At 39.9% G+C, this 27,360-nt stretch overlaps 1 protein-coding gene across 2 annotated transcripts; it reads right to left on the reverse strand.

The window, feature by feature from the left end:
• Positions 1-1,578: 1,578 nt before the first annotated feature.
• LOC133219902 (ELMO domain-containing protein 2-like) lies at positions 1,579-12,832 on the reverse strand. 2 transcript variants are annotated; one of them, XM_061367559.1, is made up of 8 exons: positions 12,659-12,832; positions 11,723-11,751; positions 10,256-10,350; positions 9,319-9,448; positions 8,246-8,379; positions 7,553-7,621; positions 6,241-6,374; positions 1,579-5,887 (listed from the first exon to the last, which is right to left on the reverse strand). In XM_061367559.1, exons 1-8 carry the CDS (start codon positions 12,786-12,788, stop codon positions 5,730-5,732), a joined length of 879 nt encoding a protein of 292 aa, XP_061223543.1. In that variant the 5' UTR covers positions 12,789-12,832; the 3' UTR covers positions 1,579-5,729. The 2 variants fall into 2 exon arrangements, with proteins under 2 accessions (XP_061223543.1, XP_061223542.1); XM_061367558.1 differs by having other exon boundaries at positions 12,635-12,830.
• Positions 12,833-27,360: the final 14,528 nt, after the last annotated feature.

A 27,360-nucleotide genomic window follows, 5' to 3' on the forward strand; every position in this document is an offset into this window, starting at 1 on the left:
TTTTGTTTGGGTGTTTTGTTGTTTGTTTGTTTGTTTGGTGGTGGGTTTTTTGTGTTTGTTTTTTTTTTTTTTCATTAAATGCTGTTATTTGGACACTTCTCCCATTCTATCTGTGGACTGTGACAAGTCCCATCTGTGGCAGGACTAATTTTCTAGGACCCACCATTGTCTCTCAGCAAAAGTGAATTCCTGGGAATTCTAGCATAGAAAAGAGACTAAGTGCAAAATGAGCAGGTAATACAAATTTGTGAGGATTTGCAGAGGCATTTCAAACTGGAATTAATTTTTATTTTGGACAAATGTTTGTGTGTTTGGTTTTTTTTAATTTACAGTAAACACGAGTCCTTAATTTAATCAATAAATGTGTGGTTGGAAAACCCTGGAATTTAAACCATCTAAGAAGAAAGTAGTTTAAAAAAGAAGTGAACATGTGATCTGTATTATTATTGGTCTCATTAAATTATCAAGTGTGTTTAGTAAAATGCCTATAAAATGAATGCTTCATAAAATTTTCTGAGTCTTAAAAATATTTTACTTGCAAGAAAGGCATTCCTATCTATGAGTATTCTCTGCTGTGCAGCTATGAATGTAAATTTAACATTGGTAAAAGGAGGGGAAAACTGGATTATTTCAGCTGCATGCAACAAGAAAGTTCTACTTAAGTAGGCTTCCCTAAAAAATAGTTGGAGAATAAATAAATAAAGGAAGTTCCAATGTAATGCAAAGTGCATCTTTTAACAGCTTTAGGGGAAAGGTTAAAATAGATTTCCAACACAAATCTTTCTAGAGGCATTAAGATGCAGAGCTAGAACCCAAACAAGCTAAATTATTGGTCAACTAGGCCAACAGCAAATAATTAGCACAAAACTGTGGTAAGGAACATGACACTGAAATATGGCTCATAATGGAAATGTGTGACATGCTGTTAGCAGCAGCATCATGTGTGTTTCAGTGCTGGGATTACAAGGAGTGAACTACAGGATGTTGGTCTTGACTCCAGTGCACGATACTCCCAATATAGGGTGGCAGGTTTGGTTGAGTTTGGTTTGTCTGTCAAACTTGGACTTTCCCACTGTACAACTTCCTGTTACAAGAGATGTCAGATTTCAAGTGGACTTGTATGTAAGTGTGTTTCTATAGTATCAGACCAGCCTTCATAGTTAAACACCATTTTTATGGAGATCTCAGATTTAAATCTTGTCCCTTTCTTCTGGTGTTTGACTCAAGGAAGATATCTTAGATGATGACAAAAACTAGAAAATGCATGTGAGCCAGCCAGCCTTTTATTCTAGCTGTTGCATTTTCCAGTTCAGTTTCCATGCACACAGATGTTGTGCTGCCTACCACTTCCAGCAGTTTGTGCAGCAGGCTTATTTCCTAACAATGCCTTTCCTAGGCACAACACCAGCCCAGGAACCATAAACTAAACAAGTTCTCAGAGCAAAAAACACCCACAAAAAAAGATGGGGTAAAGCTTCCGGTCTTACTGCGGTGTAAGCGATGAGCTGAGAGCATGGCTAACTGGAAACTGTTACAGTTTCTAGCAGGCCAGAACACATTCATGTTGACAGTATTCCAGAGTAACTTGTTCTTTATTTGCTACCATTGTAAACATCTATTACACAGACATCACAGTTTACATTATTGCTTTTATACTGCGGTAAACAGAAATTTCTATTAGTACGCAGCTATCTAAGCACAGTGTGAGAAGAGGAAACTGCCCACAACCTGTCTGGGGCTGGTTTTTGTTTATACTCCCCTAGACGAAGACAGTTATCTACACTGGCACAAGAAACATCAGCCCAAAGAGTGATCACCAGTGTACTACAGCAACACAAACCAAGGATGACAGAAAGGAACAACAGGTTACATCTACCACAAACTCACTAGCAGTATTTCCAAGAATACTGACTGCTGAACTCCCACCTAACTAAACACAAACTTTTTCATCACGATAACTCTTAAAACCAAGGCTAACCGATATGGTTTTGTAAAATGTCTGTTATTTAAGCCAGGATGGAAAATCTGGAAATGCTTGGCGCTTTGTGTATGTGTTTAATGTTTTGTTTTGTTCTTCAAAAAGCAAAAATCCAAAACTATTTAGCTGAGGTGCTTAAATTGGCCCCATTTCTACAGTCCTTTAGGACATAGTGCCCTATTCTTTATGCTGCTCTATCAGATGACAGAAGCACAACCACTTTTAAAACTTCCTCAGTTCCTTCCTTCCTAAATAGCACTACTTTCCACACAAGTCTCTTACTTATGAAGTGATGTCTCCTTACTAAAAGACTAGATTATACTTTGCTTGTGGTAAACTTCTACTTCAGGTTAATTTGTTCACAGAACGGCACCATGTTTCAAGCACCCACTAAAGAACGTAAGTGGAGGTAGTTTGTGAAACAGTTGCTCCTGTCGTAACAACAAAATACTTTGAGAACCACCTCACTGTGTTCAGTTTTGTTGGGTTTTCTTATTAAAATTATTATTGCATATAAGCTTTCACATTGTGAATGCTTTCAAGAGGCAGAAAGTTAGAAAACTAATAGTACCTGCAAATTCTAACTAGTTAATACATACTTTAAAACATGACAGTTAATAAATAACAAAAGATTTTAGCGAGGTTTTAAGACTCTTAGACTGAAACCACAAGCAACAAATTCTGCTGTTAGACAAATTCATTATATAGACAAATTGATTATATCAACTTGCAGAAAGGTGGCCTACCTCCAGTACCATAACCTTAGGACTGTTGCCCTACAACAATTAGTATAAAATGCTGACTAGTAAAACATTGTTATTCCCTAAACACAATTTTACTTTTTTCCCATATATTTTCTAGCTACCACCATAATACAATTATCCTATGACTGGTGCAAACAAGGACACCCAGTACTAGTCTACAGATAGTGACTCCTAGACACAAGGCCTGGGCTACTTGAGCATACAAAACTACATGCACATTCTACCTGTTCACTGGGAAGGTGTATTGGAGCCTAACAGAATGTTCACCTTAATTACTACATGCAAACTAATGCATTCCCATATATCTCACTCATCTGATGAGGGTTGGGTTTACTTTTTTTCCTTGTGTACTGCCACAGTAGATGCATCGCAGCAGGCTCAGCCTACATTCTACACTAAAAAGTCCTAAGTGTGTGATAGGAAATGCGAAGCTTGATGGTTGGGCTTTAAAAGCCTCGCAGCAGTTAAACGTCAGTCTCCCAGTGAACCAGGAGCCGAGTGAAAGCTCCAAGGCTGGAAAGAGGAAGATGTAAGTTAATTTGCAGCTGTTGCGGTAACAAAAAATCAAAAGCTTGCAGATTCTGGCACAGAGGAGTGCTTCAGAGGATGGCTCAAGCAATTCTGGTACTTTCTAGCAAGCAGTAGATAAAAACCAATGGGCTCTCTTTTCCTCCTGCTGCTAAACATATTGGGGTCACTTCTGGAATTCCAAAAGTTAGTCTTATGTTGTTTGCAAAGCAGATCTGCAAGCAATAGCAAAAATTATTAACGAAGACAAACATGACAGAAGCTGGGGCTAGAAAGTAACAGCTAGCTAACCTCCCAGCCACTGGGAAAGAGTCTACTTTCCACCTCCTTCCTCAGGTTTTAGGAATGGACAGTATCTACAAGGGTCAGGAAAAACAGCTCCACTGCAAGACCTGAATCCCAGAACACTCACCATAGGATCCAGCTTTGTTAGTGGTGATAATTACAGGACTCAAATACCTGGGAACAGCAAAAGAACTTGGTTTCCTGCTGTCAGTTTTGTTATCTAGTCAGTTTAGCTGTTCGGCTTCCAAGTCATGGCATAGCCATTAACATTCTCCCTACAAGCATCTTCACATTATCTTTTATTTTTTAGTAGAATAGCCTCAAGCCAACACAGATGAGAAGAACGCTTCTCTACCCTGCACATGTTAAAATCGAGAATTGTTTAACTCTCATCTATATGGAAGGTATCCTAAAAAGAAAACAACTGTGTTACCTTCTACATCTATACTGGCTACCCTAATGAGGAGCCTTCCCACAAATAAGAGACCACCAACATTTAAGGAATCAAAAGCAACTGAGCAGATGCAGTGCAAGAAGTTATTAGTTACTCCATAGACTCACTGAATTACAGACATGGGAAGGCAGCTCTGGAGATCACCTAGTCGAACCCCCTGCCCAGAGCAGTCTCCTAAATCAGGCTGCTCAGGGCCATGCCCAGTTGGGGTTTGATTATCTCCAAGCAGACGTAGTATTACATATTATAACAATACATTTAATACTTACGTAGTGTAATAATACTCATTACAAAAATGGGTTTGTCATTTTCCTTGTGTTCAATATTTATATTCTTCAGGAATCTCTTCATGATTAGTTACTGACCAAAAGTTAACTGATATACCTGAGATGATTAAACGAAAACCAAACAAAGGCATGAAAGCTTATATTAGCATACAAATATTTTGTGCCACTGTGTGCTATTTAGGTATATACTCAAAAGAGTCTTTCCCAAATAAATCAAGTTTCTAAGGCTATGATCTGGTTACAGAAACAAAATAAAACAGTGATTGAATAAAGCAGAAGGCACTTATATTTAATAGTAGGTTTTTAAAAAATGAAGCAATGATCATACCACAAGTGTTTATAGTTGCTTTAAGCAATCATTAGTCACACTATAGATATGAAGTCCTATTGATTAGATTGTCTGAGGATGCCAAGATTAAGAAACATGTAACAGTTGCATCCCTTCCATGGAAAAGACATCTTTGTTAAGAGACTTGTACTTCATGTGAGTTTATTCTCACAAAATACGGACTGCAGCTGCAACACAGGTTTTTAATGAGTGAATTATGTAAAAGGGCTAAACTAACTCTTGTACTTCCCACTGAGAAGACCCCATTAGCTGCTAAAGGAAGAGCTGACAAGAGATGGGGAGTCAAGCAGCCTGAGCAGCTGAAGTCAGGTTAGAAAGAACTGAAATGTTTTACAGCAGGAATATTTTTAGAAGGAGTAGCTTTAGTCAGAGGATCTGATCCTCACACTGATGATTTGTGGTTCTTTTTGTTTGTTTGCAAACTAAGCTTTTTCCAAGCACAGGAATTTGCTGGTACAAAGACACAGATAAGAAAACTTCCTTAGCCAGAAGCAATTTCTCCTAGGTATGTCAGTATGTTGATGGATTAAGGCTGTTCTCCAAATCATAAGTGACTAAAACATCCCCTTCATGGACATCTTTACAGAGAAATTTAACATTGATGAGTGAACCGTCAACTACATTTAGGAACTAGAAAACGAAGTCTAAAACCAGAGTAATTTCAACTAAAAGAAGTTTTTAAAAGACAATTTAACAGTCAAATTTGTTAATGGAAAACATGATGCAGCATAAATACCTGCTTCATGTCCCTGCACCAAGTATAATAGAAATTGTGAAAGCAAATGTTCCAGAGGCTCTTGAGATTAGAGGATTATTTTTTGTCTTGGCTTGTTGGTTGGTTTTTGTTCTGCATTTTGTTTTTTTAAAAAAGCTTTCCTTTGGAGAATAGCATATAAAGACCTGTAAACAGAGGCTGATTGTCCAAGCTTTCTGAACTCACTTTTGATTATTTTCTTAGATGTAAGAAAACAAAAAAGACAGAAAAAAGGTTCTATTATTAAACAGTTTTTGGTGGAACATGCAAGACTCCTATGCAAATGCATAACTCCATTCTTGATGCAGAACCGCATAGACTGCAGAGGAGTTAAGGTTTCTTTGTATCTCCTAAGGTCAGTATCACGTTACAATCCAGGAGAAGTCCCTTAATTTTTTCATGGAATTTCTCTCTGTAGTGGTTGAAGTGCATAATGCTTTCTGGTTCTTCTTCAAACCAGAACTTGTCAAACTCGTAAACCAGGTAACCTGTGAAGAAATAAAAATGCTGACCTGCAAAAAAAACCTCCACAATTTTCTGCCTTGATCTAGCTAGACCTAGAACAATCATTTAGACTCTAATCAATCCTTTAAAGCAGGGACTGTCCCATCATGGTCAACAGCAAGCATTTGGATGCTGTAATAATGAATAGAAAAGAAAATGTGCAAATACTGAGTTTTCAGACTGCAGTCTCTAATAGATGGAAAGCCACCCAAATGTATCCCTTAAATGCAAATTTCTGTAGCACAGTGTGTAAGCATCAGGTGCATTTTCAGCACCCTCAACTCTACGTTGTAGGCCTTCCCCAGTAGTCCGTCCTACAGAAACTACAGATACTTACAGTAAAACTGATGGAAGTGCTCCATCTGCGGCAATCCAAAGACCATGTTGTACAGATGAGACTTTAAAGCACCATTCTTAAGTAAGCTGTATGCCATTTCTGTCAGGTTGATTCCAACTATTGCATAAGAATATCTGCAACACCAATCAGATGTCATGTGTTACCTTATGGATTGAAGGACTTAAAAGCTTCCCTGAAACAGTCTGCATTAGGATAACTGTAGGTCAATTTTTCTTATGCTGCTTGTTGGCAAGCTGACTCTGGCCTACAGACCACTCCTTCTGTTCCCTGGTGCATCCAACCATGTAAAAGTTCTCTAAAAACATTAGTTTCCTATACAATAGTATGACAAATGTTGCCATTAGGCAATAATGAGATGGTAAAGCTAATCAGCATTGACTTCAGTTTGCTCACTGCAAATCACCAGCTCTACTGGAATATTAAAAATCAGACATCAAAGATGCTGTTGCTGTATAAATGGAATGGCCATCTCAACCTGTTCTTCAAGCTGAGAAAAATCTGGTTTTCTGTTGCACAGCAGAGAAAGCACCATAATAGAAATTGTTAAAGGACCTCTGAAACAAATGTTTCTGGGGGAAGGGAAAAAAATGATTAATTAGTGTCAGTGATATGAACATTTAATTGATCTAAGCGTCTCTGATCTCTTATTCATGACCCCATTGCACAAGGTAGTATTATTTAGTTGGAAGTCATCAAAGCCTCCCATTCTTGGTAGGTGACTGAGACTAGATGGATTGGATTATATATACAGGTTTACCTGCTTTCCTCTGTACCTGCCTAGTTTTAGAGTATATTTCCCTATAAATGACCTAAATGTTTTAATATACAAAGTTTTCAAAAATGAAGTTAAATTTTAACAACCACAAAGCATCTCTTTGTATATATTCATCACAGAACAGAAACCCAGCCAAAAAAGGGAGCTTAACAGATCATCTTACCATCCCAACGCAGGATCATAAGGTGGCAAAAAGTAAGTATTCATTTCTAACTCTAAACTAAGCCTACTACAAATAAGGATAACTATGATGTTAAAGGTGCTCAGTGTGTTAGCCAAAGCCAGTATTTTGCAACATTTTTGTCCCAGCAAGTCTATTCTGAAAAAAAAAGAAAACCAAGCTACACATAGTTCCCAGCCTTAAACTGACTTCTGTGTTAGGTTTCTCACCCTTTATTGGGGAAAAAAAACCCACTCACAAACATTCTCCTCTTTATTTTCAGGAGACATGCTTTGTGATCTTCATATGAGCTCTTACACACAGCAAGCCAGAAAAAGTCAAATATAGTGACTTACCCCAGCTTTGGGTGATGTGAATGAGAAAGGATCTGACGGGCTTCATCCGTGTAATGCTTACTGAAATACCTGTTAGTGTAAAACAGGATCTTGCATTGTTTTGTAAAGCTCATATATTAACAAAAAAAATAAAATTAACATGTTCAACATCAAAATGTGCAGCTTTAAACTAAAACAAAAAACTGAATACTACCCTGGACTGAAAAATGGCACACAATGAAACCAAGGCAAAGGTAGCAAGTTAAATTATATTCAGTATGAACTATAAAGATAGGAAAAAAAAATAATTGTGTTCTGAAAAATATGAAGTTCACCCAAGTCTACAAATTAGCTTAGCAACATTATGCAAACCTGTTTATTTTTCATTACAGAAATTCAGGAATTTAAAAAGCTATTCACAAGTTAGTTTCTAAGTTATAACCTACCAAATCTATCATAGGACAACAAAAAAATGTCTCAGGCAATTTTCTGTTCCTCAACTTGCTTTTTGGCCTTTATTCAGCTGCACATTTACAGATGTGCAACCTCTAGAAATGTTGACTTATTTAGAAAATACCAGTTTTTATTGTACAGAAACCACCATTTCTATTTGCTTCTGTTCGGTTTTTATTAGAAACAGCACTATCTAGAGAAAATATATACAGATATTGAAAATTTGTTACAAAAGAAATTAAATACTTATTGTTCACTTACACCAGATTCATTAACCCCAGAAGTCCCATTCCTCTGAAGTCTGTTTTGGGGTCATCACCTTGGAAGCCAATGTCACACCACTGCTTGGTGATTCTGGCCTTCAGATTCTCATGAGGCATCAGCAAATTCCAAAGCTGCACAAATATGCTCCCATGTTATGTACAGCTGCTAAAGTATTCCAATTCATGTAATTCAGCACACTTGCTACTTGACATTAGAAACCATTCACCAAGGAACAGAATACAATCTGCATGCTGTTCTTTTCTGTCAGTAGCAATCTGGAGTCATACTACAATAGCTTATTTCAACCACTGTGAAAATGATTATATTTAACATTAAATGTGATCATTTCCCCTCACAGACAAAGCCACTGTACCAAGACTAAAGAGACAAAGATTTGTTTCACATCAGCATCAATTTATGCACCATTTTCTGATAGGACAGCTATAAGCTGAAATACAAAATATCAATGAATGCTTACTTAACATGTCAGTGTTGAGACTTGCATAGCTAATTGAGATAATTGTAAATTACATGCTAATGTATTTGCACAGTAGAAGCTATTTAAAAAAGCCTCAAACAGTATCGTATTATTTCCTTGCTATTATTTATTGTTACCTAAAATACACTACTGATAGCTTTATCTTCTAGTATGAAACTATCCTCTTTGACACTAATTGGGATGCAGGAATAAGGAAACACTAATGTTTCATTTTGTTTGGGTTTTTTTATTATTTGGTAATTATTGGTTTATAAATTAGACATTAAATATATATTTAGTTACAATCCTTCAGTGATCCATTACAAAGGTATTTTGCTATTTATGTAGTGGTGTTACGTCTAATTTCACACAAAATAATCCCAGCACAAGTAACTCTAGTTTACTAGTTTATTTTGCTTTGATGTTGTATTTTAATGTGGCACTTGAGTAATGGCTTAGCAGTTCACAAGTAAAAAGAGCTTTAGTAGGCCAACCGGTAAGAATACTACCAATAAATTAAGTTCACTTGAGCTATTGGACTTGGAGGGGAAAAGCCAAACAAACAGTTTTTGTATTTAATTATTATTTTCACCTCAATTAACTGGTCTTCATGCTCTTCATTATCCGAATCATACGGGATCTTCCTCAGATCTTCCACATTCAAATAAAGTTTCTTATAACCTGATATCTGCAGTAAGGATATACGCAGATCTGTCTTAAACCTGAAATAAGAATAAACCACCACACAGAAGCTCATAAAGAGGTATAGCTATTTTTGGCATAAAGTTAGCTATAAATCCTTGTTTTAACTACCAGATAAGACATTTCTTATGTTAATGCAATGTAAACACCAGAATTAGGAAGTGTTTTATCTTTCAAACCACAATATATTGGTCAAGTACACTGCTATACAGACCTTATTTCTACTTCAAACACCTTCTAGCCAATTCCAGTGCTGCACAGTCAAGCCCTACTCACTTAGATTATGGAAGTAAAAAGTAACTTAGCTGAAATCTGTGATGACACAAGAAAACTCCATATATCATCCTTCACCTGCCCTTAGAATTTTAAATTCTGAAGTAAAGTTTTGTTGGAAATACTTAGAGCTTCAAAGCATTTCATTAAACTTTAAAATTTTGACTATTCACAATTTTTCCTCCCAACTGTTCATAATTACTTATGCAGATGAATGCAAACATTCATCAGACATCACTATACTCTCAAATATATCTAAGAAATTACATAGTTCATGTAATCAACATATGCAATAATCATATTACTTAAAAATAAGGAGTAACAGAAGGAGCTTGCAAGACAGAGATGCAGTTATCCTAAATCCATGTCAATTAAAACTTGGTAATTTATTTTCTAGAGGAGAAGAGGACACGACAATACCTTCTTTTCTAATTTCTTTTTAAATACTTGTGCTGAATGGCTTAAATATTGTATCAGATTTAGCAAGTGCTAGAATATGCCAAAAAATCAGAATTATCTGCTATGAAGAACTTCTGTTCGGGATCCAAACATACCCTGTATCCTTCTGTTTGATTTTCTTTTCTTTTATTAAATCTCTGACACACTTCTCCACTTCGTTTTCCTCAACATGCACAGCATTTCTCAAAATCTAGGAAGGTAACATAGTAAAAGTCTTATGAGGAGTGCAAAAGTCTATCCTCTACTTTATTCTTATTTCTCAGCTTCTGTATACTTGCCATGTACATATTATTTACTATGAAAGAACAGTCAATTTGTTGTAAATTGACAATAAATGGGATCAAATTGCATATATATCATATGCAATAATTACATAAAAGCATAATTTTTAACTTTGTCAGACTATAAACATTTACACAGGAGTCCCATAAAGAGTAAATAAAAAGTTTGTGAGTTGCCTAGTCAAGGTTCTCCTTTGCTTTCAAATGCTGAATTGAAACATATTATTCCTAATCCAGTTGAAAAAAATGTATCTGTCCAGGAGTAAAAGTGATACAATTTCAGTAACGAAATAATGCCTCAGAATTAGGAGATGCTGAGCTAACAAAGTTGAGGTTTCAATGCTAGAGTGAAACAAAAGAACATAATGTAAGATACTGCTATTCTGCAGCCTTCTAAGGTAAAGGACAAATATTAGTAACAATAACTATACACTGCCCACCTAAAATTTAACTTCATCTTCCAAACTTTTTATGGTCATAATGCATTCTTTAACACAATTCATACTAACACCAAAGCAGCTTCATCTCAGTATAGCAAGAGATTAACTCTTTTAAAAATTAGCATTAATATAGTTCATATAATCATATTTTAACTTTTTTAAAAATTAACATTAACATAGTTGATATAATCATTTCATTAAAAGATGCTAAAAGACCCACCCATACTGTGCTCTACTGCAACAAAGATGCTTGTGGCAGTTACTAATTCTCTCTCAACATAATGTTCCAGTGATCAGCTAGAAAAACAGAGAATGCAGTCACCTCAATGTCTAAAGAGACAAGGTTTCGTTCATTTGAGGGTTTAAAGTGTTAGCTTATGTTTAACAGCTATAGAACACTTGGAATGAGTTTGTCATTCAATATCCACCTGCAAACTTGCATTACCTTTTTCCAACAATTCAAGACATTATTGTATACACAGCATTTAATTGCTTTATCCGTATCATTAATCTCCATCACACTTCTGGTTTCTACAAGAACAACAGAGATTGTTGTGACAGGGAGAACTATCCCTCTCTGTGAGCACAAGCTCTGCATAACAACTTGCCTGAGTTGCTGAAGAGCGGGTAGACTTTTGGAGAGATGGGAACAAACATTTGAAGGGACACAGGGTTATTTTTGAGAAGCCTCGACTAACCCTAGCATACAGAACCTAAAATACTGTTCTCTCCTCTATACCTCTACTTTCTTCCACCCTAAAAGAATAAATGCATATGCTCTTTCCTGGGATCTGTCTCTGAAAGAAGTTTCTATTATAGTTTAAACGCTAGTATCTTTTACCTTATTCTTCGATGATTCCAGTGAATGTTCTGCAATACAGAAAAAAGTAAATGTCACAGTTAAATTGAACTGAATCGTTTAAATAATTGACAATAGATGTTCTTGCGGCATGTTACAAAACTCTGCATCACTTTTATACACATAATTAAACACAATTACTCGATCTCAAAATCAACAGGTATCATGCCAGCCATATCCTGGGCTGAACCACAAGAAGCATAACCAGCAGGTCGAGGGAGGTGTTTCTCCCCCTCTACTCAGTTCTCATGAGACCCCACCTGGAGTACTGCATTCAGCCCCCAACACAGGAGGGATGTGGACCTTTTGGAGTGACTCAGGGAGGCCAGAGAGATGATCAGAGGGCTGGAGCACCTCTGCTATGGAGACAGGCTGAGAAAGCTGGGCTTGTTCAGCCTGGAGAAGAGAAGGCTCCAGGGAGACCTTAGAGCAACTTCCAGTGCTTGAAGAGGCTGACAAGAAATCTGCAGAGATGGTGTGTAGGGACAGGACAAGTGGAAATGGCTTGAAACTCTCTGTGAATAGATATTAGGAAAAATTTCTTCCCTGTGAGGGTGGTGAGGAGCTGGCACAGGTTGCCCAGAGAAGCTGTGGCCGCCCCATCCCTGGCAGTGTTCAAGGCCAGGTTGGACGGGGCTTGGAGGAACCTGGTCTAGAGAAAGGTGTCCCTGTCCATGGCAGGGGGCTGGAACTGGATGAGCTTTAAAATCCCTTCCAACCCAACCCATTCTGTGATTCTATGAAAATCCTCACTAAACAGCCAGGAAGAAAGTTTGAAAACCCCATCCAGTGAATGCACTCTGCTCTCGGGGCAGCTCCTGGTTCCCAACTGTTGCTATAATTCAGGCCGTTTCTAAGGCTCCCAGCCCGCCCCGGTTTGGCACCCTTCATTACCTATACTCAGCGTCCGCCGCGCACCCGCCTTCGAGCCCTCTAAGACCCGCTGCAGTTCGCATTTCTGAGTCAGTAGCCTCAGGAGCCACTTCAGCCAGAACCGAAAGTAGTTGTTGTACAGGAAGCCCCAGAAGTACATCAACATCTTCTGCATGACGGAAGCCCCACGTTAGCGGGAGCGGCACGGCAGCGGCACTCCCCTGGGCGACGGGCCGCCAAGGCCGGGTCCCTTCAGCCCTGCGCTGCCCTCATGGGCCGTTAATGGTCAACGTCCCCCGGGCGCTGGGGGCGGACACCTGCCCCTCGCCCACCGTGGCGGAGGCCTAGCGGCGCCCGGCCGCGCCCCACATCCTCCCGCCGGAAGCCACCTTCCCCGACCTGGAAGTGATGGCGGGGCGGGAGAGAACGGGTCGGAAGTGCTGGGTGCGGGCAGTCTTTCCCCGTCCCTGTGGCGGTTAGGGGGGATGCTGCGCGGCTGTGACGCCGCGGGGCGCCTGGCGCTCGGTTCCGCTCCCTCAGCCGAGGCCTCCGCCCTGCCGCTGCTGGGGAGCAGTTCCCGTCCTGAGGCTGTCACGGCGCGGCTGCCTGCCCCGCTGGGAGCCCCCGCGGGGGTAGCTGCCTTCGCTCAGCAAGTGCCGGGCCCTTCCCGGCGCGCTTGGCGCCGGGCAAAGGGCAGTGGAGAGCTTGGGTTGGCCTGCGCCGTATTGAGCGGGCGGCCTAGCTCGGGTAAAGCTGCCTCCTGCCCCAGAGGCTTTGTCTCCTAGGCCGGTTGCAGGCACAGGCAGTGGTAAACACCTCCCAGGTGGCGGTCCAGAGGCTCTCACCCAACACCTTAGTGTGACTGGCACAGGCCTGCCAGTTGGGACACACCAGGGCTGACCGGGGAATTGGCACCGACAGCCGAGTTTGTACCTGAGCCACCAAGTCAGCGTCCGATAATGCTAGCTGCCACCTTCAACTCATTCGTGGTGCCTTACAAAATACGGTTGGGGACTGCTTGTGTTTGTTTCGGTGTTTAAGCTATGCTTGGGGGCTTGTTGCTTGGCTCTGCGATAGCTGAATGCAACACTAATCAGAAGGATGTTATGGATTTACCTGGGCCAGATGCTTCCTAAAAAGTGTGCTTTCCACCTTTTAATGCCATTGCTGAATGGAGCTTCAGCCTAAAGGTTCAATTAGTTCCAGTCGGTATTTCCACTGTATTATAATTAATGATTATTTCAGTAAAGAGCTCCTTGGGGACAGCGGAAGGAATTCTGTTGCTCTGAGTTGTATGCAAATTGGGATGGCTGAAGGGATGCTGACAGACTTGCTTGACAACATTCTGATATATTTTTCAATATGAGGAAATCGAAGTACCTTTTACACAGAATCAAAAGCCACACAGCAGGTCTGGTGGCCTGTGTCCCTCAGAGGATTTCAGAGGGTGGACCAACATCTTTGGCATCCTCCCTCTGGATTTTTACCCTCCTAGTAGAGGTGCCAAGTTTCATGCGGGGGAATCATTGATATGTGAACTTCAGTTATTTGGTGATCTGATTCCTACTTTTTAAAGTACTTTTTTTACAGTACTTTTTAAAACTGAGGAGAGATGGTGCATATTAAGAGGCAGCAGGTGGTCATTTCTTTTCATTGTAACTTCTTGAGTGAGTAATGAGACTGTTAAAGCATTAGAGTGCAACTGGATGAAAATAAAGAATATTTCTTTTTATCAAAAAGTATTCTTACCTGGTAACAAGATGGCACGATGGTTCCACACGTTGCCTGCATATGAGTTGGTCCAAGATGGACAAAACCTGGAAAATACCTTGAAAAGATCCAGTGCCCAAGCACTGATTAAAAACAGTGGGGAAAAAAAGATCTGCCAGTGCTGCAGGACCAGTGTAAGCTACAGCTCTCACCTCGCTAGTATGTGAACAACTGAGTAAATAATCCAGATCAGGAAAAAACCACTGTGTTATGCCTTCCATCTAACAGCTTGGCAGAGCGCTGCTGCTGCTGTGGTATTCAAACACAGTTAAGTGAAAACTCATCATCAGGAGAATGGTTTCAGCAGCAGCAGGGCACCATAGCTTGATGTTGATAAGGCAGAGAAATAGTAACAGCATGAGGAAATGAAAGGGTGGTCAGGTCCTTGCTGTCGGTGTTCACACCTGTACAGTGAGGCTTGCTTTGAGATAGTTCATTAGGAGCATGAGCTAACAGAGTAACTTGGGAAGCCCAGCAGGTGCATCCTCAAAGTGTGGGTCTGTGCAAACAGCAGGGAAATTTCTAGCTGATGAGCCTTCTGTTGATGTATACCAAAATAAAACCTTCCTACTGCTTCAGGAGTTTCACTTTACATTGCATCGTTTAATGGATTAAATAGCTTCCTATCCCTATCAGTATTTTTTTCCTGTTATTTATACTTAAATAGAAATTCCTTTTTTGTATGGATCAAGAACCAAAGTAACTTCTACTACTGCAGGTTTTGGAATTTGTTCCACTTCCTTTTTTGGTTTATTACATTTTAAACTTTACCATAACAATAAATACACACAGTAGATTATCATTGTTTTCTCAGTCAGTTCTCTTTGCTTCCAGTCTCCAGGACTGATGTGTAGAGTATCCAGTGTTGACAAGCCATTGCACCATATGTTCTGTGTTATAATTAAACTTTCTGAGCTTGGACATTTTTAAAGTCTTGTGCTTTAGCACTTCTGAAATGTGAGAGTTTAAAAGAGGCAAGTTTTCATCTAGCTCACACTTTTTTTTACTTACACAATGTTTTCTTAAATATGTATTTTAAAGTAAAATCTGTAACCAGTTACATATATTTGTTTAAATATATTGAAGCATTTGGTTTTGACAGGCTTTTCACAGCTTTTTATAACTTGCCAAACAGCATGTTTGATTTTACACAAATGTTAGTTCTTCACTCGTGCAAGATGCTTCTGTATCATCGTGTTCAGTCAATTCATGTATTAGGACAGTGAAAAATATAAAGTGGCAGCTAAGAAAAAAATTTAGCTTCCTCTTTTTGTGTTCAGTAGTTGCCTTCCAACATTACCTTCACCTACACTTTGGTTGAAGGAAAGATAATGACCTACTGTTTGCCTTTTAAAATCACATTTCTAAGGTGACAGCAGGTCAAATAAAAGGCGACTTTAGCCAGCAATATCAGTCAGATCTCTACGCAGTCAGAAAACTTTCCATGGCAGCAACTATTACCTGTTGTTATTGGCAGTTATTCTTTGTTCATGTACCCTTGTAGATGAAGGACGTACAAAACAATCCATTACTTACTTCACTCATGAGCCTATATTTTGTCCAGTATTTATTTTCATCTTTCTTCTGCTTAGCCAGAGATGTGTTAAAACAAGTATTGACAATATAAGATAATCATCTTAGAAGAAAAGAGATTCAGTTACAAAGCATGAGGACAAGCCTAGAAACTTTCTTGTAGGTAAGGCACCTGGATGGAACTAAGTCAAATGACTTAGGTTACTCAGCAGCATGTTTTACAGCGTTTTTAAAGATGATCAGTTTTCCAAAAATAGAGTCTGCTACTCTGAGGTAAAACTGGTCTGAAATATTTATGACACCCTAAAAACCCCTGTGCATCTTATTCCAGTTCTGCATAGTTCTTGAGCATGTGAAATAACATACGAAGAGAGCACTGGGAGGAAGGTATTAAGGAAGTAACAGGGCCTCTGTAGTAGGCCCAAATACAGTGGAAGTTCATGACATTTTCAGTGATGATGTATTTTGATTTTTTTTGAGGAACAGTTAATGCACTACCTCATCATAAGTTAAGGTGCTGGTCTCAATAGTGAGCAGTAAGTAAATGATCACCACAACCCATCACGGCTGAGTAACTGCATCTGTTTTAGTGTTTGCCTTAATAAATAACATCTAATGCATTCAGTGGCAGTCTGCATGGTGTGTAGCTTTGTTATTAGTTTCTGGAAGTATGTAATGGTTTGTGGCTTTTTTTCTTACTGGCTCTGAAAATAAGCTAAAATTAAGCATGTGTTACAGTTCTGTTATTCTTATCTTCAGTAGCACTCCTGCTTGACCACATCATTTACATGTTTGCTTTGGCTTTGTAACGGATAAAACACTGGCCAGTCAATTAAAAGGCATTTTATTCTTTACATATAGCACATTTAATGCTTATTTATTCCTTCTAGTTCTAGATCTCTATTTTATTGCAACTGTGCCAAAATCTACATTGATCTTCCATCAAAAATAGTACATTAAGCTTTTAGTTTCTTAGTTTGGAGAGGGAAATGGTGATAAGGAGGCAATAGCATGAGAAGATGGAGTCATAGTCACATTGGTAATACAAACAATTGCAAATACATATTCAAAGTGTAGGTTAAACATTTGTCAGTAAACATATCAAAGATGCAATCAGAAAAGAGGAAGAGGGAAGTTTAGAGTGAATGGGTACTGATCAGGAATAGTGTGGGCAAACTCGAGCTTTCACAGTGATCAATGAATAATAACGTGTAATTCCAAGTCATTAGTAAACAGAGATTTTGCCAGGCACAGAGGTGAGACTGACTGGTCTGTAATTCCCCAGGTCATCCACTTTTCCCCTTCTTGAAAATGGGGGTTATATTTCCCTTTTTCCGTTTCATCAGGTCCCATGGACTTGTGTATGCTCAGTTTTTTAAGATGGTCTCGAACCAATTCCTCTCCTACAGTGGGCCCAAGGTCTTCATTCTCACAGTCCCTGCATCTACCTTCCAAGACTTGGGTGGTGCGGTCAGAACCAGTGTGGCCTTTGCCGGTGAAGACCGAGGCAAAGAAGTCATTCAGGCAATAAATTATATATGCTAGTAATAAGGAAGCAGGTAACAGATTAGATAGCAAACAGCTTACTGCTTTTATCAGCTGACCAAGTCCAGTATGATTTCAGAAGTTGTCCTTCAGGATTTGGCAATGCAGAATGAGAAACTGTATTTTTTTTATTGCAGGTGTGGATTGAGTGATAGATCTGTGAGAAGATGTCAAAGTGAAAGCCACTGACTCCCCACTGACCAGGTATGAAAAGGAGGTACTTTCTTCTAAAACACAGGTGGTTCTATTAGAACTGTGTCCTGGTAACAGATTCTGGAAGGCTCAGTAAATATCTCCTGTCTTTATAAACCATATTACAGAAGATGTATTCTAAACAGTGACTAGGTTTTCATTTGCTTATGGATTGCAAAGGATCTAAACAGGAAAAGACAGGAAGACACATGTGCAAAGCAGGGCACGATGGCAAAGTAAAATGTCATCCTAACCAGTGCACATCAGGATGTCAGCAGGTTAGACTTTGCAGCTGCTTTCCCTCCTTTTTCTCTAAAGATGAACAGAAAAACTTTGTTTCTTCATCTGGCTGTGCTGTGTGTATTAATTGCATACCGTAGGTTGCCTTCCTGATAGAATCTTGTAAGTGATATGCAAACAAATGAAACATTGGGTTTAAACAAGCAAAATACTGATAATCGTTCTGGTGGTGTGACTTGGGCTACACTGTACCTGTCCTGGCTGTAAAAGTACAGCCTATACTTGCTGCAGTGGAGAGGTTTCCCAGTTTGGCTCCTAGCATCGGGAGGGCTGCGCTCTACCCGGGGCTGCGCAGCGGGGACTGGCCGGAGCGCTCCTTCACGGGGCAGCCGTCGCTGGTCAGGAGCTCCGGCGGCCGGAGGAGCGGGTCCCTCCAGACCGCCGTGAAGGGAGCGGACACGGCGACACTGCCCCCGGGAAGTGGGGTGCCGGGAGGACGTGCCCGTGCCCCGGCCCGTCTCGGCGCGGGGGGCGGGCAGGTTGCCATGGCGCGGACACGCCCGGTCAGCAGTTGCCCGGGTGAAGGTGGTGTTCGGGCGTCAGAGCCGCGGCTGGGGCCGTGAGGGCAGCGTCCCTTCGGGAGATGCGGCTCCGTCACGGCCGGCTCCTGACGGTGCTGTGCCTCGGCTGTGCCTTCCCCCTGCTGTGGTACGCGGCGTGGCGGGGGGCCCGAGGTGAGAGCGAGCGGCGGGCGAGCTCAACCGAGGCGAGCCGAGAGCAGCCCTTCCCGTCCGTCCCGTCGGGTCGGGTCGGGTCGGGGAGCGGAGGGAGGGCTGGTCGGCGGCACCTCCCTCTCACCGGGTCGGCCGGGCACCGTGGCGCTGGGTTCCCCTACCCCAGCGGCTAGGGTCCCTCTGGCCGTCAGGGGCGGCGGAGGCGAGTGAGGCCGTCGTGCGGCAGCGTCCCAAGGAGCGGCAGTGAGGGAGGACTGGGGGGGAAGGGCGAGGCGTGTGAGAGGCTGAGTCTCCCTGACTTTTTTATAGTTTCATTTATAAACCTTAAAATTACTCGTGTCTCTTTCATAGATTATGCAGGTGGCACATGCTGGATAGTTCTATGAAAAGCCACGTCTAAGATTCTCAGATAGAAAAAGTAAAACTGATGCTGTTTTCCAAAAATAAATGAGAGGATCTCTCCAAACAGTACCTCTGAGGTCCGCAGACGTGGCTTGTTATGTGACAGTTTTGGGTGAGGCAGAAAGAGGCGATCTCTAGATGCTTCCTGTATGCACCTTTGAAAAAGGTCTGGTTTTATAGATACTGTAGAATTAGAATAAGCCAATTAGTAATTAGTGGGATGAGGGCAGAACTCTGCCTAGGTGTTAATTTATTTATATTATTTATAGGCAGGGTGTGTGTTAAGAAACTAAGATCCAGGAGATGATAGAACGAAAACATTTGTCTCATCTGTAGTTATCACCTCTGGCACCATGCTTCTTGTGACGCTTTGTTCCTGAAATTCCTTTTCATTCCCCTTTCTTTTTGGCCTTTCTCTGCTGGTGTTCCATGCAAGGGTGTTTTGGTTTGGGTTTTATTTTCTCTTTTTTGGTGGAGGGTTAGTACGTGTTGTGCTGGTATATATGTTGTTTTAACTTTCCTCTTTCCACAGCTGTCTCTTCCTCCTCAGTAAGCAGAATAACCAATTCCTTTCAGGTGATATAATTTTTGTAGTTATTAACACCTGGTTTCTTAACAAACCCTTAGCTATTACAAATGTAAATATGTAGTCTTCAGAACCACATTCTCTCGTAAGCTTGGTAAATCTCACAAACGTGTAAATAAGAGTTGATACTAGTAACTAATGGAGGAGGTAACAGCATGTGGTGAATGATTTTTGTATTAAGCTTATATTGCTGGAAAGATAGTCTTTGCTTCTGAATGGTGTTGGAAGACAAAGGCTTCTACCCTCTAAGAAAACCCCAAGAACATACCAACATACCAAGAATGTATGTTGTCACCTTTTTCCAGAGAAGCACTGGGAGCAAATCAATTAATGTTCTGTTGTTACAGAACATCTAATTAAGAAGGTGGTTTGAAGTTAATCTTTTTCACTGAAAGCAGGTAGATACCTATGCTTAAATACTGTTAAACCTCTCTTCTTCCCTTCCATGTTGTGGAATGGGCATTTTCACTGACATGCCTGGAGCACAACAGGAGTGCCCAATATTCTCACATGTCAAACTGTGGTGTTTTCTAATGCCCTTTTCAGTTTTCCCACCTGTTAGTGAGAGGTCAAGTACTGTTGCAGCTTGTAAGTTCCCGTCTCTTTCAATCAAATACTGTTCTCTGGCTAATTTTCTTCCACACATTTGTTAAATCTCCTCTTACTTTAGTTTCTTTCTCTTCTTTGCCCATTAAAACATTTAGGCTGCTCTTGATCTTTGACTGCAGCACATTGCATTAAGCAGCAGTAGTCTGCAGTATTCCTTCTGATTTCTATCCAGTTATTTTTTCTTGGATTGTAGTGACATTGGGATAGCAAATAACCTTTTTTTGTTTGTTGTATAACAGGACTGGGCATCCTAGCTCAGGACTACTGGTCTTAAGTACTTCCGTAATATGAAAAGGGTATAATAGTCCTGTAAAGCATTGTTTGGTTTGTCTCCAGTCTCAGAGCCTTTCAGCCCTTGAGCACTAGGCCCAAGTGTAAATCAGGTATTGGCTCTGTCCCAGTTTCTGTACATATAAAAATCAATAGCTTAAGCCTGTGACCTTTAAACTCCTTATACTAAAGGGCTAGCTAGCTTAAGGATTTGAGTTGAAATGTGTTTGCTGTCAATAACAGCAGTAAATAATTGGCTGTTTGGTACTGCTTCTATCTACTTGGTGGAGCCTGAGTGTTGACTTCCAGTTGTGAGACTTAACTCTAGTTCAGGTAACTTGAACTAGCATGGTAGGGAAGATGCTCCTGTGTCTCTCATGCTCTTAAAACTGAAAGTTCAGAATCTACCAAAGTCACTGGACTTCAGCTATTGTCGGTAATCGTAGAATCATAGAGTGGTTTGGGTTGGAAGGGACCTTAAGATCATCCAGTTCCAATCCTCCCTGCCATGGGCAGGGACACCTTCCACTGGACCAGGTTGCTCAGACCCCCATCCAGCCTGGCCTTTTGGACACTGTCAGGAATGCAGCATCCACAGCTTCTCTGGGCAACCTGTCCAGTGCCTCACTGCCCTCATAGTGAAGAATAATATCATATATATTTTAACTATCCTTTCAAAGATTCTCATAGTCACCTTTCCCATTGCTTTTTTGTGGCCAAAAAAAAGATACGAAAGTAGTTGCAGAGGTAGTGGCTAATCACCATGTCTTCAGCAAAATCTGATACTGTCTGCCTAAACTTGTGTGGTGATTCCATCAACATCCTCTAGAGTCCTTGCAAACACAGGCTGCTATTTGGAAGTAATCAGATGGACTACTGTAGCAATACCCATTCCACGTCCCGCGTGGTTTTGCTGTGAGCTTTTTGGTCCCTCGCCGGGCCCCAAGCAAAACCTGTCTGAAGCAAAGTTTGCATCTGAGGATAGAAAAGGCTGTTGTCAGGATGATGCAGATGTTCCTACTGTTGTAAAACTGAGTTACAATCTACTTACAGTCCACCTGACCAAAAGTATTTGCTCTCGTATAAATCCTCTTCATATAGATTTGTACTTCTGGAAAGTAGTATACAACTTACAATGCATGCATTGGTTTTCGCACACAGTTTCAGCTACTATTTTACATGTAAATATTAATCAACAAGAAGGTAGAGAGGAAAATATCGAGGTACATGTCAGGAGGTAGCAATTTTATTTTTCCCTCCACTTGAAAAAGAGTAAAGGAGGATTCAAGGCTGCACTATAAACTCATTATGAACTGACATAAAATTTCTTCAGAGGAAACACTATTCCTCAATAAAAGAAACTTTGGCTGTATAACAGTGCATTTCTAGAAGTCCCAGCAATAAGGTAAATCAGCTCATCTCACATTGCAGTGCTTCTTCATGTTGCTGTAAGGGTTATAAGATTAGATCACTTTGACTTCACTTGTAATAGATTGCTGCCCTCTTCACCTAATTTGTGGGATACTTTACCCAGGTAAATAAAAACTAAGCTTTGTCTGGAAGTTAGGAGGAAGTGATGCTAAAATATGATGTCACAAGCACCTAAGCATGTTAGTATATCCATGTTGAGTCAAATATTCCAAAACCTGCATTTGTTTAGTTATTCAGTTTATATGGGGTGAAGAAGAGAGAAACTGTTCATACTTGATCTCATTTGAGGTTTATCAAATTGTTTAACATACTACATTTTTTATTGTTTTACTAAAGTTTTCATCAGGAAATGGGGTACAAAGGGTTAAAAAGGTATTTCTGATGAAAGTATATTTTGCAGTTGAGATACAGTAATGCACACACTAAAGAGCTGATGACACATTCATTTCCAATAATCCTTTGCCCACTGTGTGATGCTTTGCTTCAGCTGGCCAAGCCCTGCTCCAGCTGTGCACCCAAGCACAGGTCGCCAGGAGATTCTGTCATTTGTGATGGAGTTCTTTGCAGATTTCCTGTCCAGACTCAACTGGCACACTCTGGCTCAAAGCTGTAATGAAATAGTGGCAAACTGACAGGTTGGTGAGGAGTCACTGTTCTTACTTCAGCCAGTACAGTTTATCCGGATTTATGAACATGCAGGAGCCAATTTTCCTGCCTGCTCTAGGTCTGCTAGACTGTGTTTAAGCATTTTCCTCAGCTGTCCCAGCTGACTCGTAGACTACCTCTTCCCTTCTTGCCTTCATGCATATGTTTCCTTATAGTGGAACTGAGAGCATACAGAGGTTAAGGCACATGCAGGTTTTGCTCCAACATGCAGTCAGGATGTGGCCAAAATGCACAGCGTGGTAAGGGAAGAATTTCTCCAGTCCACTGATTGCTGACTTAATTTCCGTGTATAGTTCTGCATTTAGGTTTTAAAAAAACCCAACCATACAACAGCCTCAGATAGGACTTAAGACTAAGTGCTTACTGATTCCAAGTTTTATATCAAAATTCATATCCAAGACTTACAAAAGCTCAATAGTTTTACTGGCTTTTAAATGTGTAATTTACTAAACTAAGACACTGCTGCTTCTTACAGTTACTTCAGGCAGAATAGTAGCTGCCTTGTCCTCAAAAGCAGAGGAGCTGAGTCATAAATCCTATAAAGATTCAGGTACAAGATGAGACTAGTTACTGTTGGTTTTTGTAGAGAAAGGGATAGGGAACATTTCAGACATCTCTTTGTTTGCTGTGCAGGGGCTCATCACAAGCTGTACTTAAGCAAGTGCAAACATATGACCTTCACACTTCTCTAATGTTGCACGCAGAGTCTTGAGGAACAGTTTTATCCAGACATAATTTAGTTAGTGGCTAGGTATTTAATTATAAGTGCGTATGAATAAGTGATTCTATGATTGTTGCCACATCAGGCAGAACAGTAAAAATATCTTAAAAACTAACCAGAATGAAGTAATAACCATTGCTTGAAGTGAATGAGTACTTTTTATTTTTCTGATAAAGGCCATATTTAAATCAGAATTTTCCACTGCTATTAAGAACTCGTATCACATTACTAACATCACTATATTAAAACTGAAATATACCACTTACGGGCAAACACCATACAACATCCATTTAATTTATGTATTTTCTCACATAATGCTATTGCTTATATAGAAAAGCAGTGTTATATAGGAAACAGTGATGTTCTGACTGAATGTTTTGAGATCACTTTTCACTACATTCTAATACAGGAAAAGACTCAGATCTAAAATGAGGATTGTTGATCAACCTTTAAGAAAATATCATTAGAACTTAAGTTGTATTTGCTGTGAGACAAGTTTGCTTATGTATATTCAGTAAAATAAAGTATGTAAATCCTTCAGTAAAAAGCATTCTATGCCAAACCCAGTAGAGAGTCCATCTTCGTTATACGACAAGGTGTTTTAAACTCGGTTATTAAACTCAGTTATTAACTTTGACCTGCCTCTAACTTTGTAAGGTGTTTGTTAGTTCATTTTAATACTCGAAAGCAATTCTAATTCTGTTCCTAATATATCCTCTGTATGGGCACAGAGGAACCCGTATTTCTACCCCTGAAATTGCTGTCACACTGCAATTCTTTGATGTCACTCGGTTAATGCAGCGTCCCTCCCCTGGCCTCCACTATCTTGAAGCTCCTGATGTGGATACTGTCAAAGACAAGTAGGTGCACTGGCAGAACATACTGCTTCCTGGTTCCTCTGCTTGCATGGATGCCTACATTGAGGGCTGTAAAAACATGGTGAGACAGCCTTCACTGCATGTTAAGCCCTGTGCTTTGGCTTCCTGAGCCTGCACATTTGATACTACTGTATCATGGCCAACCCATATTTCAGACATCCGACTGAGAATTGTGTCTGGCTGAAATCAATCTTTCTCCTCCTACTTACAGCCTTCACCACTCGCCATAGCAGTAAGCTCTGCAGCTCAGTTGCCTTCAAAGCATGGACAGGATAGATGAGTGGAAACAATTAGAAGCTTCTTAACTTGCTCACTTAACCTGCCCTTCTCAGCTGTGTAAAATCTACCAACCTTACCACTGACTGACTTGAGAGGCCCCTGAAGATTTAAGATCCATGTTAAGGCATGCAGTGTCTTGCTCTTAAAACTCAACCATTGAAGCCACCCCAGTTCTGATGAACATTAAACATAATGGGTGAATGTATCCCTTGCAGGTGAAGCAGTTTTTGTATTTTTGATAGTTTTTCTTGGCTGCCTCTAACCTGTTGGGAGACATGAATAATTCTGCGCTGTAATGCTACCAAGAAAAAAAAATAAATACACAAATTCAGGAAGGTGTCTTTAACCTGGAAAGGTGCTTAAATACCCTTAGACTTTAGCACATTGTTGAATGGTGTTTGCATAAGAACTGGCTGTTCTGAACTAAGACAGAGGCATTGTTTGGGGAATTTTCTTTTCCTCCTTACTCTGAGAGAACAAAACCTGAACTTGCAAAGCATGTAACAAGATTTAGTGAGGTCTCTGTATTTTAGATCAGTTATGGGAAGATAATAGACTGCCACAGTTATTAGTGCAATGCACGCGTCAGTGGTTTAACATGCTTCATTAACCTGAACAGCAAGCAGTGGTTCCAAGTGCAGAGTATGACAAGATCTTCTGCAGTTAGTGTGCTTATATAGTTTCTTTTAAGGCGGGCATTAACCGAAGTTCAGTTTCTAAAAGAAAGTGTCTCCAGGTATGATAAGCAGTGTGGCTTGTAATCAAGAAACAGGTACCAGAGTCACTGCTAGTTTTTAGGGTGTTTTCTTCTCTCCTTTCTGCCACTCCCAGATTTCCTTTTATTTTCTTTTTTCTTTGAATGCTAGGAGGAGATAGTAATGAATTGTTCCTTAGACACTCTTAGATATTGCCAGAAATCAACTGTTAATAAAACTGGAAGCAATTATGAATAGAAAGTACTTCTGCATGGAGCGAAGAGAAATAATTCGTTGACTTTCAGAATGAGTACCTCAGAGATTAGTGTTGTCTCTAAACAGTTTCAGTTCCTGGTGCATAAAGTTATATATATATATATATGTATCTATTAGGAGATAAAAGAAGATCGCATTTAAAACCATTTGAAGTATTGCCATCTTAGAATTACAGTAGCCATAAGTATCTATGGCAATATGTAGCAAACAGCTGAAATGCTGTAGTAGAGCTGATAACTCGTTGCAAAAGTTTTGGATACTATTGCTGTGTCTGGTGGTTGGTTTGGTTGGTTTTTTTAACTCTCCTGGTTTGTAGCCAGTGTCACCCCATGGAAATTTCCTGCTAGGTTTCCTTAACCTGGCAGAGTGATTCATCTTCAGCTCACCTTTTATCTTCATTAACTTTCTGTAGTTTTGCCATAAGTCCTCATCTTGCTTTTTTCCAGTTTTATTCTGACACTCCCAGTTGCTGACAGAACCACTGGTAGCTAAGGTGTTGCCAAGTCAGGCTATTACTGTGGACAGTGTTTCATGATACATGAAGCTTTTCTCCTGTCCTTCCTTGCTAGAGTGAGCTATGTTTGCAAAAGCACCCTGTCTGCTTATTTCCAAGCAAGCTACTGGAAGCCAGTGGTCTAGTTCTGTGCAGATCCTTAGGTACTTCGAGCAACACTTTCCACACACATGCAAATCCACTTAACTTAATGACCAGTTAAGCATTTAGAGTATTTAGCTTCATAATGCTAATTCTGTCTTCTTAGCTTGCTACAATTGTATCAGTAATGAATACTGTTCATGACAGTACCTTACTGCACAGCAAAACATAAGAAGTTCAGTACTGATGTCCAGCCACACATTTTTTGCCAAAGGTTTGCTAATAGTTAATATTGCTCATTTACATATGCTCTAACACTTGGAACATTTCATGTTTTATTTTGAATTATATATGTTTATAACAATAAACTCAGTCTTCACTAAGGGTGAGTGAATGCTGTGTTCCTTCTGACCAACCCTTGCTTCCCCAGCTGTCAGAACTGAATAAGATAAGAGTCTTGTTCTACTAACGGATCAGAGGCTTCAATTCTCAAAGTCTCAAAAATGTGGTTTCTGTTTTCTTGCCTGAAGAAGTAGATAAGACCGTTTACAAATACCAGCTTCTTTGGGTGCACTGAGTAACAGCGAAGTCTTGACCTTTTATTTGTCAGAGGCATCTATGATTATTTTGGTAGGCTTACGCGTAAGTAAGCAAATAAAACTACAGTTACTTGTTGGTTGCAAAAATGTCAGTCCAGTAGTGACACTGACAGTTTTGAATCCCACTGATAATGGATAGCTGAAAGAATTGTAAAGAGAGAGTCTACTATTATTCATGTGCAATTTCTTTACTGATTCTCCTATAATGTAGTTGTACCAAGGGGAATTTTAGTTTGGTTTAGTAAAATCTTACATTGTTACAGCACTGGAAGTGTCAGTGGAACAACATTTTGCTCTTTGTCGTTTGCATCTTCCCAGGAGCACATGGAACTTTACTGCAGGTTAAACCTCCACTTTTTCTTGTCACTTCATATTAACTCCTAATAAAGGTAATTGGAACATTAAAAAAAATGCACATCTCTTAATACAGCTTTAGTTAATAGCTCTGAATTTGTCTTGGAATGGCAAGATAAATAAATCTCTGCCATATTTATTTGTATTGATGCCCTATTTGGAATCACTTTCTTGCTATGAAAACAGTATGATTAATGTCTGTCAGTCACCTAAATCAGCTTAAGCCTTCTGTTGCTGTTTTATTCATATACATTCTAAAGCAAAAAAATAAAGGTTGGACTATAGCATTAGAAACAGCTGCAAAAGAGAAGCATAAACCAACAAATTATATTCCTACATAGTAGTTGATGAAAGGTATCTTCCTTACGTGCT

The sequence above is a fragment of the Neopsephotus bourkii genome, unplaced genomic scaffold, assembly GCF_033783945.1.
Source record: "Neopsephotus bourkii isolate Nb327-2 ecotype Australia unplaced genomic scaffold, CSIRO-AGI_Nbou_v1 NB_1381, whole genome shotgun sequence".
NCBI classification, from domain to species: Eukaryota; Metazoa; Chordata; class Aves; order Psittaciformes; family Psittacidae; genus Neopsephotus; species Neopsephotus bourkii.